Below are 12669 nucleotides of genomic sequence, written 5' to 3' on the forward strand. Positions count from 1 at the left end.
ACTGATACGGGAGTTTGGCAGATGCTCATGCAGGATAGAAGAAACACAGAAAACAAAATTCCATTTCCGTGTGTCGGCAATGGACACTGAACGCGGGCACACCGAAGTAAACAATAACAAAAGCAAGCAAGTAATTTTGAAGGGTGGATGCTTCGATCCACGGTGGTGTATACATACCGTGGAATACTAACCGGCAATAAAAAGGAATGAAGTGCTGATAGACCATCGGCTTGGAGAAATCTGCAGAGAATTATGCCTAGGGAGAACGGCCGATATCGAAAAGTTATAATTCTGTGTGTGACGTTCTTAAAATGAACCAAAAAAGGGAGGGGAGAGGGGGATCGGAAAACGGGTTAATTGTCGTCAGAGGCAGATGGATGGGAGGTCCTGAGTAGGGAGTGCCGTGGGATAAGAGGATGATGGAATTTTTTGGCGTCTCAGCTCTATCGATGCTAACATTCCGGTTGGACTACAGTTTTTGCAAAACATCACTGTGGTGGGAATCGAATGTCAGTCACACTCGTAGCGAGCGTAGAAAGTTCGCAGACTGAAAAAACTATTCAGAGGTTCGGTTTTTCAAATTGCTAGGCATTTCTGGTGCAGCTTTTTAAAAAAATTTTTTTTTATTAAAGTTAATAATTCTATCTATTTTTTTTAAAGGGGCTTCAGATGACATAAATGTTACCTAAAGAATATAAGGGAGTCCCATATGCCCCCCTCCCTCCCCGCCCACGCTTTCCCACGTTAACCACGGCCTACCTTTGTGTGGTCGCTACGGTTGGTTGTGACGATTGGCGAGCCCATATCGGAGCGGTGCGACTGACCGTGGATGGCCGTTGACGTGGCACTTTATGCTCTGTTCCGTGACGATTTGGTTGAGTTGTGACAGAAGAGACCGAGGTCTGTTTCCGTCCCTGTGATGCCGTGCGGGACGAATCCGGTGTCCCAAAGATGCCCCCTTATGACACCTACCTACTCTTCCCTCTCCCGTCCCTCAGAACCTCTGGTGGACACTGCCTCTTTGTTGGCGATCAGAGTTCTTCTGTTGCAAGAATCATCATAAATCTATAGTCGGATGGCAGTAAGTCTACTCTAGCCCATCGTTCCTTCCCCAATCCGGAGCATGTGGGTGGGGGCTTAATCCCACAGGGGCAGACGGATGGAGCTCTCTCACTTGCAGTGACAGACACTTTGTGTTCCTTGGGACGGTCGGTAGTTGCCCATCATCGTCTCCTCGTTAGTTTCCCCGGCCGAGCCCGATGCACTGGAGAGCAGGTGCTGCGACTCTGCTGAGTTTCAGGGCCCGCCCGACTGGCACACGGACGGCCCGAAGGTTTACGTCTCTGGGACATATGTTGACCGAGTATGGTGCGCAAAACTAAAAGGGGCGGAAGAGCCATGTGTAGAGAACCCCTCAGCGAGCCTCATGCCGCTTTACCCTGGGGAGCATAAATTCCAAAGGAAGGCCCAGGCCCACGGACAGGGTGCCAGATTCCTGAACGGTCTACCCTGCTTATGGTTTCTGGGTGTCTCTAGAGCCCCTGGGAGCCCCGCTTTTTCTTTTTCTTTTTTTAAGTCTGGGTGTTTTTTCCTGCCCTTTTTTCTTTCTTCTTTTTTTTTTAATATTTATTTTTTTATTTCTCTCCCCCCACCCCACCCCCACCCCGGTTGTCTGTTCTCTGTGTCTATTTGCTGAGTCTTCTTTTTTGTTCGCTTCTGTTGTTGTCAGCGGCACGGAAATCTGTTTCTTTCTGTGGCGTCATCTTGTTGTGTCAGCTCTCCGTGTGTGCGCCGCCATTCCTAGGCGGGCTGCACTTTCTTTTGTGCTGGGCGGCTCTCCTCACGGGGCACACTCCTTGCGTGCGGGGCTCCCCTACACGGGGGACACCCCTGCTTGCGCAGGGCACTCCTTGCGTGCATCAGCACTGCGCATGGGCCAGCTCCACACAGGTCAAGGAGGCCCGGGGTTTGAACCACGCACCTCCCATGCGGTAGACGGATGCCCTAACCACTGGGCCAAGTCCGCCGCCTTTTCTGCCCTTGATGGCCTCCCTCCCCAAGGCCCTAGGAAGTGGGTCTGCAACCCATTACCGGGCCCAGAGCCCAGTTGCTTTGTTTTTGTTTTAGTTTTTTTAAAAATTTCTTTGTCTTTATCTTTTTTTAATGTTACATTAAAAAAATAGGAGGTCCCCATATATTCCCCCCACCCCCCTCACCCTACTGCTGCCATAACAACCACCTCCTCCATCACGGTGGGACCTTCATCGCGCTCGGCGAATACATCTCTGAGCGAGCGCTGCCGCGCCCCATGGTCAATGGTCCCCGTTACAGTTTACGCTCTTCCCCCGGTCCACCCAGTGGGCCACGGGAGGACATACACTGTCCGGTGACTGTCCCTGCAGTACCACCCGAGAGAACTCCAAGTCCTGAAAATGCCCCCACATCACGTCTCTTCTTCCCACTCCCCACCCTCAGCAGCTACCGTGGCCACTCTCTCCATCTCGATGCTACGTTGACTTCCATTCCTAATCACCATAGTTCCAGAACAGAAGCTCAGTAAGTGCACGCTAACCCATGCTCTATTCCTCCATTCCGTGGGCCCCGGGATGGTTATGTCCACTCCACCTCTGTATCGAGAGGGTGCTTAGATGCCCCTTGGATGATGGACGCAATTCTCCTGTTTGCAGTTGTTGGCACTCTTGGCTCCCTGGTGTGGTGGTTGACCTCCTTCACGTCCCTGTGGGAGCCCCGCTATTGGAGGCGACGATTAGTGTGGCGGGCCTGCTGACACTTGCCTTACAGTAACCTCTGGAACCAACTCCGGGACGCGACTTTGAAATCTCTTAGCCCTAAGACCTCATTTGTATTTGCAAAATCTGATGATCGGTCTTCTGTCAGTGTCTTCCTAAAAATTAAGTGTGTGCTTTTAATCGAGGAGGGCGGGAGAGGAGATATAATTTTGGCCACTTCATTTTTCTTCCATGCTTTCTTATGCAGACTTCGTGAATGAAAGCGATCCATCTGGGTCAATCGTGATTTAGCCTGAGTCCTGCCAGAAAGAGGCTGAGCATCTCTGCCTCCGAACACTGTGAGTTGGCCTGTGGTTATCTGTGGCAATTCGTTCCCATAGGGTGTGAGGAATTCCCAAGCAGGAATCTGATGACCCGTCGAGAATGAGGGCCTCCGCGGAAATTAAATAGCTAAGCCCATCGTTTATTTCATTCCTGGACAGTATGATGTCCGATCGGTACAGCTGTAGGAACAAAATGATCATCACGTTATAATTAATTTCTTTACATCGATAAACGTTTGCTGCTATCCTGAGTTGGAAACTGAGGCATAGTGGTCTCGCAAAGAGAGACGTGCTGTTTCCATGGCTACCATGGCTACGCTCGCCCCCTCCCCCCGGAGGAATGTGGTCATTAAGAGTTCCGGGCAAACAGGATGAAGCTGTGAATGGCTGAAAGAAAAGATGAGCAGATCTACTTCGGAGTTAGGTGGAATGCTTGGACTTTGTACCTTGAGATAAAGATTTTTTGAGTTCCTTAGATCGTGAGTAATGCTATTAGTGAACTGCATACTTGTTCTCCCGCAGCCTGGGCTATATAGAAAGCCCCTTGTAAACAATGAAGATGTCTGAGGAGTCTCTACTCCCAGACCCCCGGATCCCAGCCCTCTTCTCTTCTCTTTCTCTTTGTTTCATTCCCAGTACCCTTCGTGCCCAAATCTCCAACAATCCTGTTTATTGCTGATCACGGATGATGTGAAGTCTCTCAGCTGGCCTTACAGGCTCTTTTAAAATGTACAGTTTCTTTCCACCTACGTTCCAATGTTTTTTTTTTTTTGTTTTTGTTTTTGTTTTTTAAATTTTACCGTAAGGGTCTTTTTAGCAGGTTTAAAAAAAATAAAAATAAAAATAAAAGACGTCGATGGTGCTCTTTGGCTAGACCCTATGGTATATGGATATATCTCAGGAAAACGGCTTAATAAACAAATAAAGAGCTGTGCCAGAACAGCCAAAGCGGCACCGGACAGATCCGATCGGCTGGGGTCTGTGACTGAATTCAGAGCCCCTCAGGTCCTGCCTATAGCTCCAACAGGCATTGCTGAAAGTTGGGGGAGGGGGGGAGGGGGAAAAAGGGGGCCTTTTTTTTAGGGGAGGGGTTTCCCTTTAAAAAAAAAAAAGGGGGGGGTGTCCATGACTGTGTCAAAGATGTCCTCCCTGGGGATGAACTCTGGGTCTAGCCTCTCTGAAACCGCAAAGAAATGCTCTCTCCCATGGCCTCTTCTCTCATCTTTCCCAGCAAAGACGGGGCCTCACGGATTGTGTGCCAGTGGGCATCTGCCTTGGAGGTTTAGGTCAGCTGTGCTGGGTGTGGCACCCACCCCTCTCCTTTTCTATGTAAATAGAGGAGGGCCTTGCAGTTTTCAGGTTACCTTGGCATTGCCTCTCCCCTCCCCCCAACCCAACCCCAGGTTGCGAGGAGTGACACAGGCCCTCATATTACTCAGCGATCTTTTCTCCCCGCGCGTGTGTCTGTGTGTGTGTGGGGTGTGTTTTCCCATCTGTTGATGAACACGTTAATTTTTTCCAGTCTTTGGGGACCCAGGAAAAAAACCTGCCTTGATACTTGTGTGCAGGATACTGTGTGAAAATCGTTTCAATTCACTTGAGTAACTAGGTAGAAGTGTGTTTACAGGGTCACGTTGGTAAGTTGATAAGAAAAGGTCACCGCCTTCCGATGTGGTTGTATGGTTTTGTTTTGCATTCACGCGAGCAGTGCTCTCCATTCATGCCACTCTTTGGCATTCTCCCTCTCTCCCTCTGTCCCTCTCTGCCCCCCTCACCCCTCTCTCCCTCTCTCCTTTTCTCCCTCTCTCCCCTCCACCCCTCTCCCCCCTCTCAAAGCTAGTCTCCTAATACTATGAAATCAAACCTGGCCTTCTGCCCTCTTTTAAAATGTGTGTGTTCTTTCAAACTATCATCTATGCCACTTTACGAGTTGACAATAAAGGTCTTATCAGGAACTTTTAAAAAGCCATCGATGACAGACTTTGGCTAGATCGTACGGGGTGTGACTACATCTCACTCAAAGTGCTGAATAAACAAATAAACCGTGGTGCGGGAGGAGCCAGAAAGAGCAGCTGTGTCCAACAAGGGACGGCCCCTGCCCGAGAGACTGAGAGGGGAGGCATTTCCTTGTTCGCTGGCTTGTGTGTTTGTCTGTTTTTTGCTTTTCATCAGTAGTACAGAAATCACAAAAATGCCTTAATAGTGATCGCAGTGATGAACGCACAACTATGTGTCCGTATCAAACACTGTCGATGGTACACTGTGGATACAGTGGACGCTTTATTAATATGTATCCAGAAACCGATCTGTTTAAATGTAAAACTAGAGTGGGTGAGGGGAACATACACCGACTGTAAGATATGGACTATAGTTGGCAGCCCTATTTTGAAGGTGCTTTTGCACAGTTTCGTAACAGATGGATCACAACCACGCGTGATGTCGGCGGAGGGGTGAGGTATGGGAGGGAGCCCTGGAATCATGTTTTGCATGTTTATTTCATGTCTACAAACTTTTACTCTACACCTAATGTTTGTGTGTGTTTGTGCATGAGTGATGTGCTTCAATAATATATAAAGATGTAAAGACGTGTGCGTGTATATTTTATATACATACGTATATACGTGTGTGTGTGTATATATATATAATAATAATAATAATAATAATTATTATTATTATTATTATTTTTTTTTTAACAAGGAGGGTGGTGATGATGGCCACCAGGTCAACAGGAAGGTTTAGGATTCACCTCTTTCTTTTGAGGCAGGGCTTCCACTTGTTGCTCTTCAAACTTGGAGGCTGTGATCTTGGTTTGTGAAGAGATGGAGGGCTGTACGGTCTGACCTCTGACTGGGGGATTCAGCCCTTTATCTTCATGAACCGTCTCCCCCTGATGTCTGGTGATGTTTCCTGTTAAAAGTCTGCCTCATCTGAATTTCAATGAGCTGTACTGGCTCTTATGGGATCCTTGTTCACATGGTACACCTTCTCCCAGCTCTTTAAAAACAGAACAGAACAGAACAAAACAAAACAAAACAGAAGAAAAAAGAAAAAAGAAAAAAAAGGTAAAGTGAGCCTGGAGAAGGCCCCAAAATCCTGGCAGCAGACCTGACAGTATTTGCCCCGGATGGGACGTGACTCCACGATGTGGCCCTGGGCTTGCTGTTAGTGGGACACTCGGTTGAGCCCAGGCCCGCCAGGTCACTCGAAGAGAGGGGCTCCCCCTCGAAGAGATGTTCTCTAATTGTGTCATCTGGAGAATGCCGTGTAAAGGGAACGGTCCGACCTTTGACTTTTTAAGGCCGGCCTTATCGCTCTGCACGGCGTTCTGAGAGTCACCCAAGGAGTCGTGTGCATCGGTAGTTTGTGGCCTGCTCTGAATGGCTTTTCTTTTTTCTTTTTGGCAGATGCCCGTTTCACGGGTGGGAAGGAATGTGGGTGTCTTTAAACAGCGAGTAAAAAACCACAAGCCGTTGGGGAGAGGGCAATAGAGAAATAAAAGTAAATCTTAAAAAGAATAAATAAGGAAATAAAGGACACGTGGATCGTGTCCGTTTCGGGGTTACAGCCGAGAAAGCTGATAGGAACATTCGTGTTTTTTGTCGTTGTCATTGTCATTGTCGTCGTCGTCGTTTTCTGGGTGCGAGTTTTAATTTCTGGCGTAGATACCCAGAACGGCAGCCCCCATCCCCGACGGTACTGACGTTTTCAGGACAGTCTTAGTATGTGTGTTTTCAATGAGACCGTTTTCCAGGGCGGCGGAGGAGGACATGTCCGGGCAGCGCCCGGCCCCGGGGGTGGGGGTGGGGGGCTGGGCCGCGGGGGTGGAGGAGGGGCGGGCCGGCTCTCCACGACGGTCTTCGGGCGCCCCCAGGCGGCCGGCCGCTTTTCTGTGGGCCGGCAAAGTCGAGGGGTCGCCCTTCTCTGGCCTTGCCAGCCTCCTCCTCTGCCGGGAGCCATTTTGTAACCCAGGGCATGATCTTCGCTGCCCTTCTTGGCAGTGTTCTCCATCTATCTTCCTCCCTTCCTCCCCTCCTCCCTTGCTCCCTTCCTCCCCTCCTTCCTCCCCTCCTTCCTCCCTCCCTCTCCCCTCTCCCTCTCCCCTCTCCCTCTCCCCTCTCCCCTCTCCCTCTCCCCCTCCCTGCCCCCCCCGCCCCCACATCTTGCTGCGACACCCAGGGCAAGAGCGGTGACCGTCGGTGTTCTGTGTCTGCGTACGAGACAAACGCGTGCTTTCGAACGAGGGGGACTGGAGGGAGGTCTAGTTTGAGGTGTCCTGTCTCGTCGGACGGACGACGAGTTGGCCCGTGGTTCTCTGCAGTCATTCATTCCGGTGAGAGGTGAAGAATTCCCAGGTCGGGGCCGGATGGAGGACCCAGAGAGCGTGACGGCCTCGGCGGAAGTGAAGTCGCTCCGGCGCCTGTTTGCTTTGGTCTCGGAGAGGACGGCGTCCGACGGCGAGGACCGTCTTATCGGAAGGAGAACGACGTGACCGTCGACGTCCGTGACTTCGGATGTCTTGTGTCCGTCGGTGCTGCTCGGTTGCCGTGCTGTGTCTTTCTTCCTACGGACGATAGGCTGTGGGACCCGGCCCTCCGGTCTCTCTTAAAAGCGACGATGTCTTGTGATCTCCTGTCTGTTTTGCCGAGCGCTGTGACCACGGAGGCCTGATGGATGTGGCCTGTGGGTGGGAGGCTCTTTGTCTCCCTTGACCTAAGCTGCCTGTCCTGACTCGTGGGTGTGGGATGGTGAGGGGCCGCAGCCCGTGCCCTTGGTCACCGTGGCGACGACTCCGGTCCCGGGACACGGTGTGTCGGTGCGAACCCTATAGACTTGAAATGGTCGGGGAAGATGCACCCGGGCCGTCTGAAGCGCGTGCTAGAAGCTTACCTAGGATGTGGAAGATGTCTGCTGATTCGAGCCTCTCGAGAACTGAAACGAAAGGACCCTTTGGCCTTTCCTCTCTGTACGAAAGGGACTCGAAGATCGTGTTCGGGGCTCAGGTTTTCAACAGAAACCTCCCGAGTCCGGCCGTCCGGCCGTCCATCCACCGTTTCTCCTTCTCGAAGCCGTTCCCGAGTCCTGGCCTTTCTATACGCAAATAATTGAACCTCTGTCAGATCCTACAACGTGATGAGTGGCTTAAAGAAAAGAAAAGAGAAAAGGCCCTCGATCGTCCACCTTGGCCAGGCCGTGCCGTCTGTGCCCGTTCCTCCATAGGACGGCTTAGTCGGCAATTGAGCGGTGGTGCCGGAATGGCGAGAAAGAGCGGCTGTGTCCGGCGGTGGGAAACAGGGAGACGGAGAGGGGAGGCGTTTTCCTCGTGTGTCTGTGTTTTGTTTGTTTGTTTGTTTGTTTGTTTGGGTTCGCTTTTGCTTATTATCGGGTCGCGTAGAAGCCACGGAGCTAGGCGATGACGATCGCTCGTGGTGACGGACGCACGACCGTGCGACGATACCGAACGCTGCCGGTCGTACGCTTTGGGTGAATGGGATGTCGTCTCGACACGTCTCGACACGTCTCGACGGACCGGCCAGTGCGTGGGTAGATAGGATTGGATCTCTGGATGTTTTTCTTTCCGATAGGCGAGTAGGGCTCTAGCAGCTCGTTCGGCCTACGGATGGCTTTTCCCTACCGGGTGTTGGCAGGGGCTTTGGCGTGCCATAGGAGAGGGTTTGAGGTTGGGGTGGGGGGGGTGGGGGGGGGGCCCGGGGCCGTGCCCGTGTCCGTGCCCGTGCGTGTGTGTGCTGTGTAAAACAGGGAGGGAGGGAGGAGGGCAGACGGCGTGACATGCTGGGCTAGGGGCGGGCTGGGGGTGCCCGCCGGCGACAGTGCCTTAGGAGAGGCAGTGGGAAGGGGATCGGGTAGGTGGAGGGAGAGACGGGCCCACCCCACCTCGCCGCCCCACCCTGGTCCCTCTCCCTCCAGCCCGGCGGCCTCCCCTCCCCGGTGGGCGGCAGCCGCCAGCAGCGTTCTCTCGGAAACTGCCCCCCGCCCCCCCCCCCCCCCCCCCCCGCTCTGGTTTTCCTCTCCCGTCCGTCTGTCCGTCCACCCGCCGCCATCCATCCCGCCGCCGGTGCTCCGCCTCGGATTCACGGAGGGCTCCCCTGACGCGGCGACATCGGCTCGCCTGACCCTACGTCCCCGTGTCCCCGTCTAAACGCGCAGGCTCTCTCGTGCCCATCTCCCGGGTCGGTCCCCCTCTGTCCGCGTCCCTCCTGCCTGAAGCCGGAGCGGGCGTCTCCGTGTGCTTTGTCGACACGGGTTCCCCCTTCCTTGGGTCGGCCCGGTCGTTCGCGTTCCATCCGTGCCACGCGAGTGCTGTCATCGCTGGGCTCGAGTGCGATCGATCGAGCACCTCGCTCTTTTCTTTTGCCGATTCTCTCCCGAGACCGGACGCGCTGGTTTTACTTTCGCTTTCTCCGCCTGGATATGCTTTCTAGGAGGGGACACGAATTAGGCTCTCTCCTTTCTCCGGCCCCCGCCCCCGTCGCCATCGCCCCGCAGGCATTCTGGGCACGGGCGGGCGGGCCTGCCTCGGAACCGCTCCCCCCTCCCCCCGGCGCCACCGGGTCGTGGTCAGGCCCGGCTCTCCCTCCGCGGTCCCAGTCCGAGGCGGGCCGGGCTGTACGGCGGGAGGACCCTCCCGGCAGAGCACTTGGCCGCCCCGGCCCCCGGCCCCTCCCCGTTCTGGTCGGCGATGGTCGGCGTGGCGGTGCACGCCACGGGCGAGGGGCTGACGGGAGAGGGTGCCTGTGCCGGGTCGGCCCGTGCCCGAGTCCCAGCGCTCGCCCGGGCGGGCCCACCCCCACGCGGTTTTCCTCTTCGGTGCTGCAGCTCGGCGGCCGCCTGCTTAGGGCATTGGCCGTAAGCCCCGGCAAATTCACCGCCTGATGCAGCCCGAGCCCGCGCCCGAGCCCGCGCCCGAGCCCCAGCCCCAGCCCCAGCCCCAGCCCCAGCCCCAGCCCCAGCCCCAGCCCCAGCCCCAGCCCCAGCCCCAGCCCCAGCCCCGGGTCCCCAAGGACCCCAGGGAAAGAAACGGCCCCCATCCCCTTTGGGGTCGGTTTTGGCGGTGGCCGAGGCCTCGGGGCCTGCCCGGATGATCTCCGGCTGGCCCGGCCCGAGCGACGCGTTCCCGAGTGGATCGGCACGGAGCACGGCGACCGGCCGGCCGACCGGCCGGCCGGCCGGCCGGCGGCGCGCCCTTGGCGGCCGGCGACCGCCATCCGTCCCGCTGCCACCCGAGGCCGGTTGTCGGGCGCCGCCTGGTGGCCGCTTTTATGCCGTTGTCCCCGGAGCTCCGGCGAAGCCGGCATGGGAGGGGACCCGGCCGCTGCGACCGCGTCACAGTTCCTGGAGGCCGGCAGCGTTGGCAGGATGGCCCCGCGTCGCCGCTGGGCGCCGTCGTCGCGGCCGCCGGCGGGAGATTGAACCGCCAGAGTTGTAGGCGGGTGGCCCGTGGCTGCCCTCGGGCGGGCGGCCCGAGGCGGGGCTGGCTGCCCGTGTGGGTCGACCAGCACACGCTGGTCTTGGCCACCGCGGCCTCCACCCGGCGCGGGCCACCGCGAGTGGCCGCGATGGGTGGCTCCGCGCTCGGTCGCCGACCGCCTGTGCCCCCCCGGTCGGCGGGTGGGTGGGACTCCCTTCCGAGGATTTTTCCAAGTCCTGCTGCTCCGGAGGCGGGGGCTGGCCCCTGCCGCCTGGGCGAGGCCCGGGGAGGGCGCTTCGGGCCCGGCTGCTGTCCCGGGTGGGTCCCGGTGGGCGGGTGGGCCCCGACCCCCGACAATTTTTCCAAGTCCTGCTGCGGAGGTGGGGAACGGTCCGGGATGTGCGTAGAGAGCGCGGGCGGAGGGAGGGCGACCTGGAGGCCTGCCGCCGGCCTCGACCCCGTCCGCCCCGTTGCCAGTCCCGCCCGTGGCCCGAGGGTGGAGCGGGAGGCGGCTTGGCTGTCCCGCACTGCGGGGCCCCGATCCTTCCCGGTGCCGTCTGAGACCGCTAGTGGGGACCTCCCCGGTGACTGCTTTGGGGCACCTGTCCTGCTGAGGGTACCGAGAGACCCCCGTCACGGAGACTGGGAGCGGTCCTCTGCCCGTGTCGCCCGTGTCCCCCGTGTCCCCGGCCCCCCCCCCCCACTAGGGTCGACCAGATGGCCCCAGGAGCTCCGGGGACATGAGGCTATGGGGTCGTCCTGTGGGCCAGTGGCCGCATGACGCTTCCGGGAGGTCGGTGTGACCAGCGGATTGTCCCTGTGTCAGGGCTTGGTCCGTTTTCCGCCAAAAGTGGGCGTTTTGGGCCGCCAGGTTAGTGGTGACACACTGTCCTCCAGCCAGAGATGGACACTGTGGGCCAGACGGTTGGGACGCCGGATGCGCGCGCGCGCGCGCGTGTGTGTGGCGGGGGGCTCTGGGTTACCGATGGCCCGCTGCCCCGCCCTCCCCTTCCTGCTTGAGCTGAGCCCCGCGCCCTGCCTGCTTGGGTCTGTGCGCGCGCCGGCTCTCACGCTCTCCGAGCGGGGCCGGTCTCCTTCAGTGTGCCGTGGTCTCTGGTCGTCACTGAGGCCTTGCCGAGTCGGCCTTTGTGGTGTTGTGTGTCCCAGGCGATCGATGCGGTGGTGTTGTGCTCTCCCTGGGCCGGGCCTAAGCCGCGCCAGACGAGGGACGGACGTTCCTGGTGAACGGGACCGCTCCCCTCGCTCTGCCCGCGGGCCCCTCGCCTACTCTCCCTGCCTTGCTTGGCTGGTGCTGGGAGTTGGGCAGGGGTGCGGACCTGGCTCTCTGACCGAGTGGCCTTCCCTCACTTGGCCTGTCCTTGGCTTCTGTTTATGTGGGCTCGGTCCCTCTCCGCGGCGGGGAGGGGCCCTCTCGCTGCTGTGGCGCGCGAATGCGCCTCGCCCGGCCCCTCGCGGTGCCCCTGGAGCGCTCCAGGTTGTGCCTCAGGTGCCCGAGGCCGAGCGGCGGTGTTGTTCCCGTTCCTGGCGTCCCTTTGGGCCGCCGCTGCAGGTGCTCTTCCCGTGTGTGTGCTTGGGGAGAAGGCCCGGCGGGTCGAGGGTGGTAAGGGGCACCCCCCCCTGCGCGTGGAGGGGGGGGTTGCCCGCGTGCGCCCCGGTGGCAGGGCCCGGGGCCGGCTTTTGGCCGACCGCGGGGGGCTCGCCCGTCTTGCCCGAGTTGTTGCCTGAGAAAGGGGGGTGGGGCCTGGCCTTGCTCCCCTCCTCGGACGTGCCTGGTGTTCGCCGGAGCTGTAGTGTTTGGGCCTTCCCTTAAAAGTGCGTGGGGGTGGACGGGGCCTCCCGCGTGTGGTGTCTCTGGGTGCCGGGTGTGCCCTTGGGGTTCCTGTCGCGGTCCAGCCCGCCGCATCGGGTGGACCGGGCGGGGGCCCTCGGTGACCCCTGGGGGGGGTGGACTCGAGGTGCCGCACCGAGTGGGAAAGGGGTGTGTGGTTCCCCCGGTCCTGTTGATGCCACGACGGGAGCCCCCGCTCCCCCCTCACTGCCCCCGTTTGCTGTAAGACTTAGCCCGTGTGTGGGGGAAGGCCGGGAGGCGAACACGTGAGGCCGCGGAAGGCAGACGGCCGAGCCCTTGGGCGTGAGGCAGTGGGCTCCG

At 57.8% G+C, this 12669-nt stretch overlaps 1 protein-coding gene and 1 long non-coding RNA gene across 3 annotated transcripts in view; one reads left to right on the forward strand and one right to left on the reverse strand.

Annotated features, from left to right (window-relative positions):
- The first annotated feature begins 761 nt into the window (after positions 1-761).
- Positions 762-3946, forward strand: LOC131277694 (uncharacterized). 2 transcript variants are annotated; one of them, XR_009184810.2, is made up of 5 exons: positions 762-900; positions 999-1081; positions 2476-2556; positions 2998-3088; positions 3710-3946. It is a non-coding gene; the product is annotated as an uncharacterized lncRNA (long non-coding RNA). The 2 variants fall into 2 exon arrangements; XR_009184809.2 differs by lacking the exon at positions 762-900 and having other exon boundaries at positions 957-1081.
- An 8056-nt stretch (positions 3947-12002) lies between these two features.
- LOC131277697 (collagen alpha-1(I) chain-like) overlaps positions 12003-12669 on the reverse strand; it is a 3895-nt gene continuing 3228 nt past the window's right edge. Inside the window, exons 4-5 of the mRNA XM_071213650.1 lie at positions 12557-12669; positions 12003-12241 (exon numbers count right to left, since the gene is read on the reverse strand). The exon at positions 12557-12669 is cut by the window's right edge and continues 1367 nt beyond it. Coding sequence (XP_071069751.1) covers positions 12003-12241; positions 12557-12669 — 352 coding nt within the window. The remainder of the gene's footprint in view (positions 12242-12556) is intronic.

The sequence above is a fragment of the Dasypus novemcinctus genome, unplaced genomic scaffold (genome assembly GCF_030445035.2).
Source record: "Dasypus novemcinctus isolate mDasNov1 unplaced genomic scaffold, mDasNov1.1.hap2 scaffold_319, whole genome shotgun sequence".
In the NCBI taxonomy this organism is placed as follows: domain Eukaryota; kingdom Metazoa; phylum Chordata; class Mammalia; order Cingulata; family Dasypodidae; genus Dasypus; species Dasypus novemcinctus.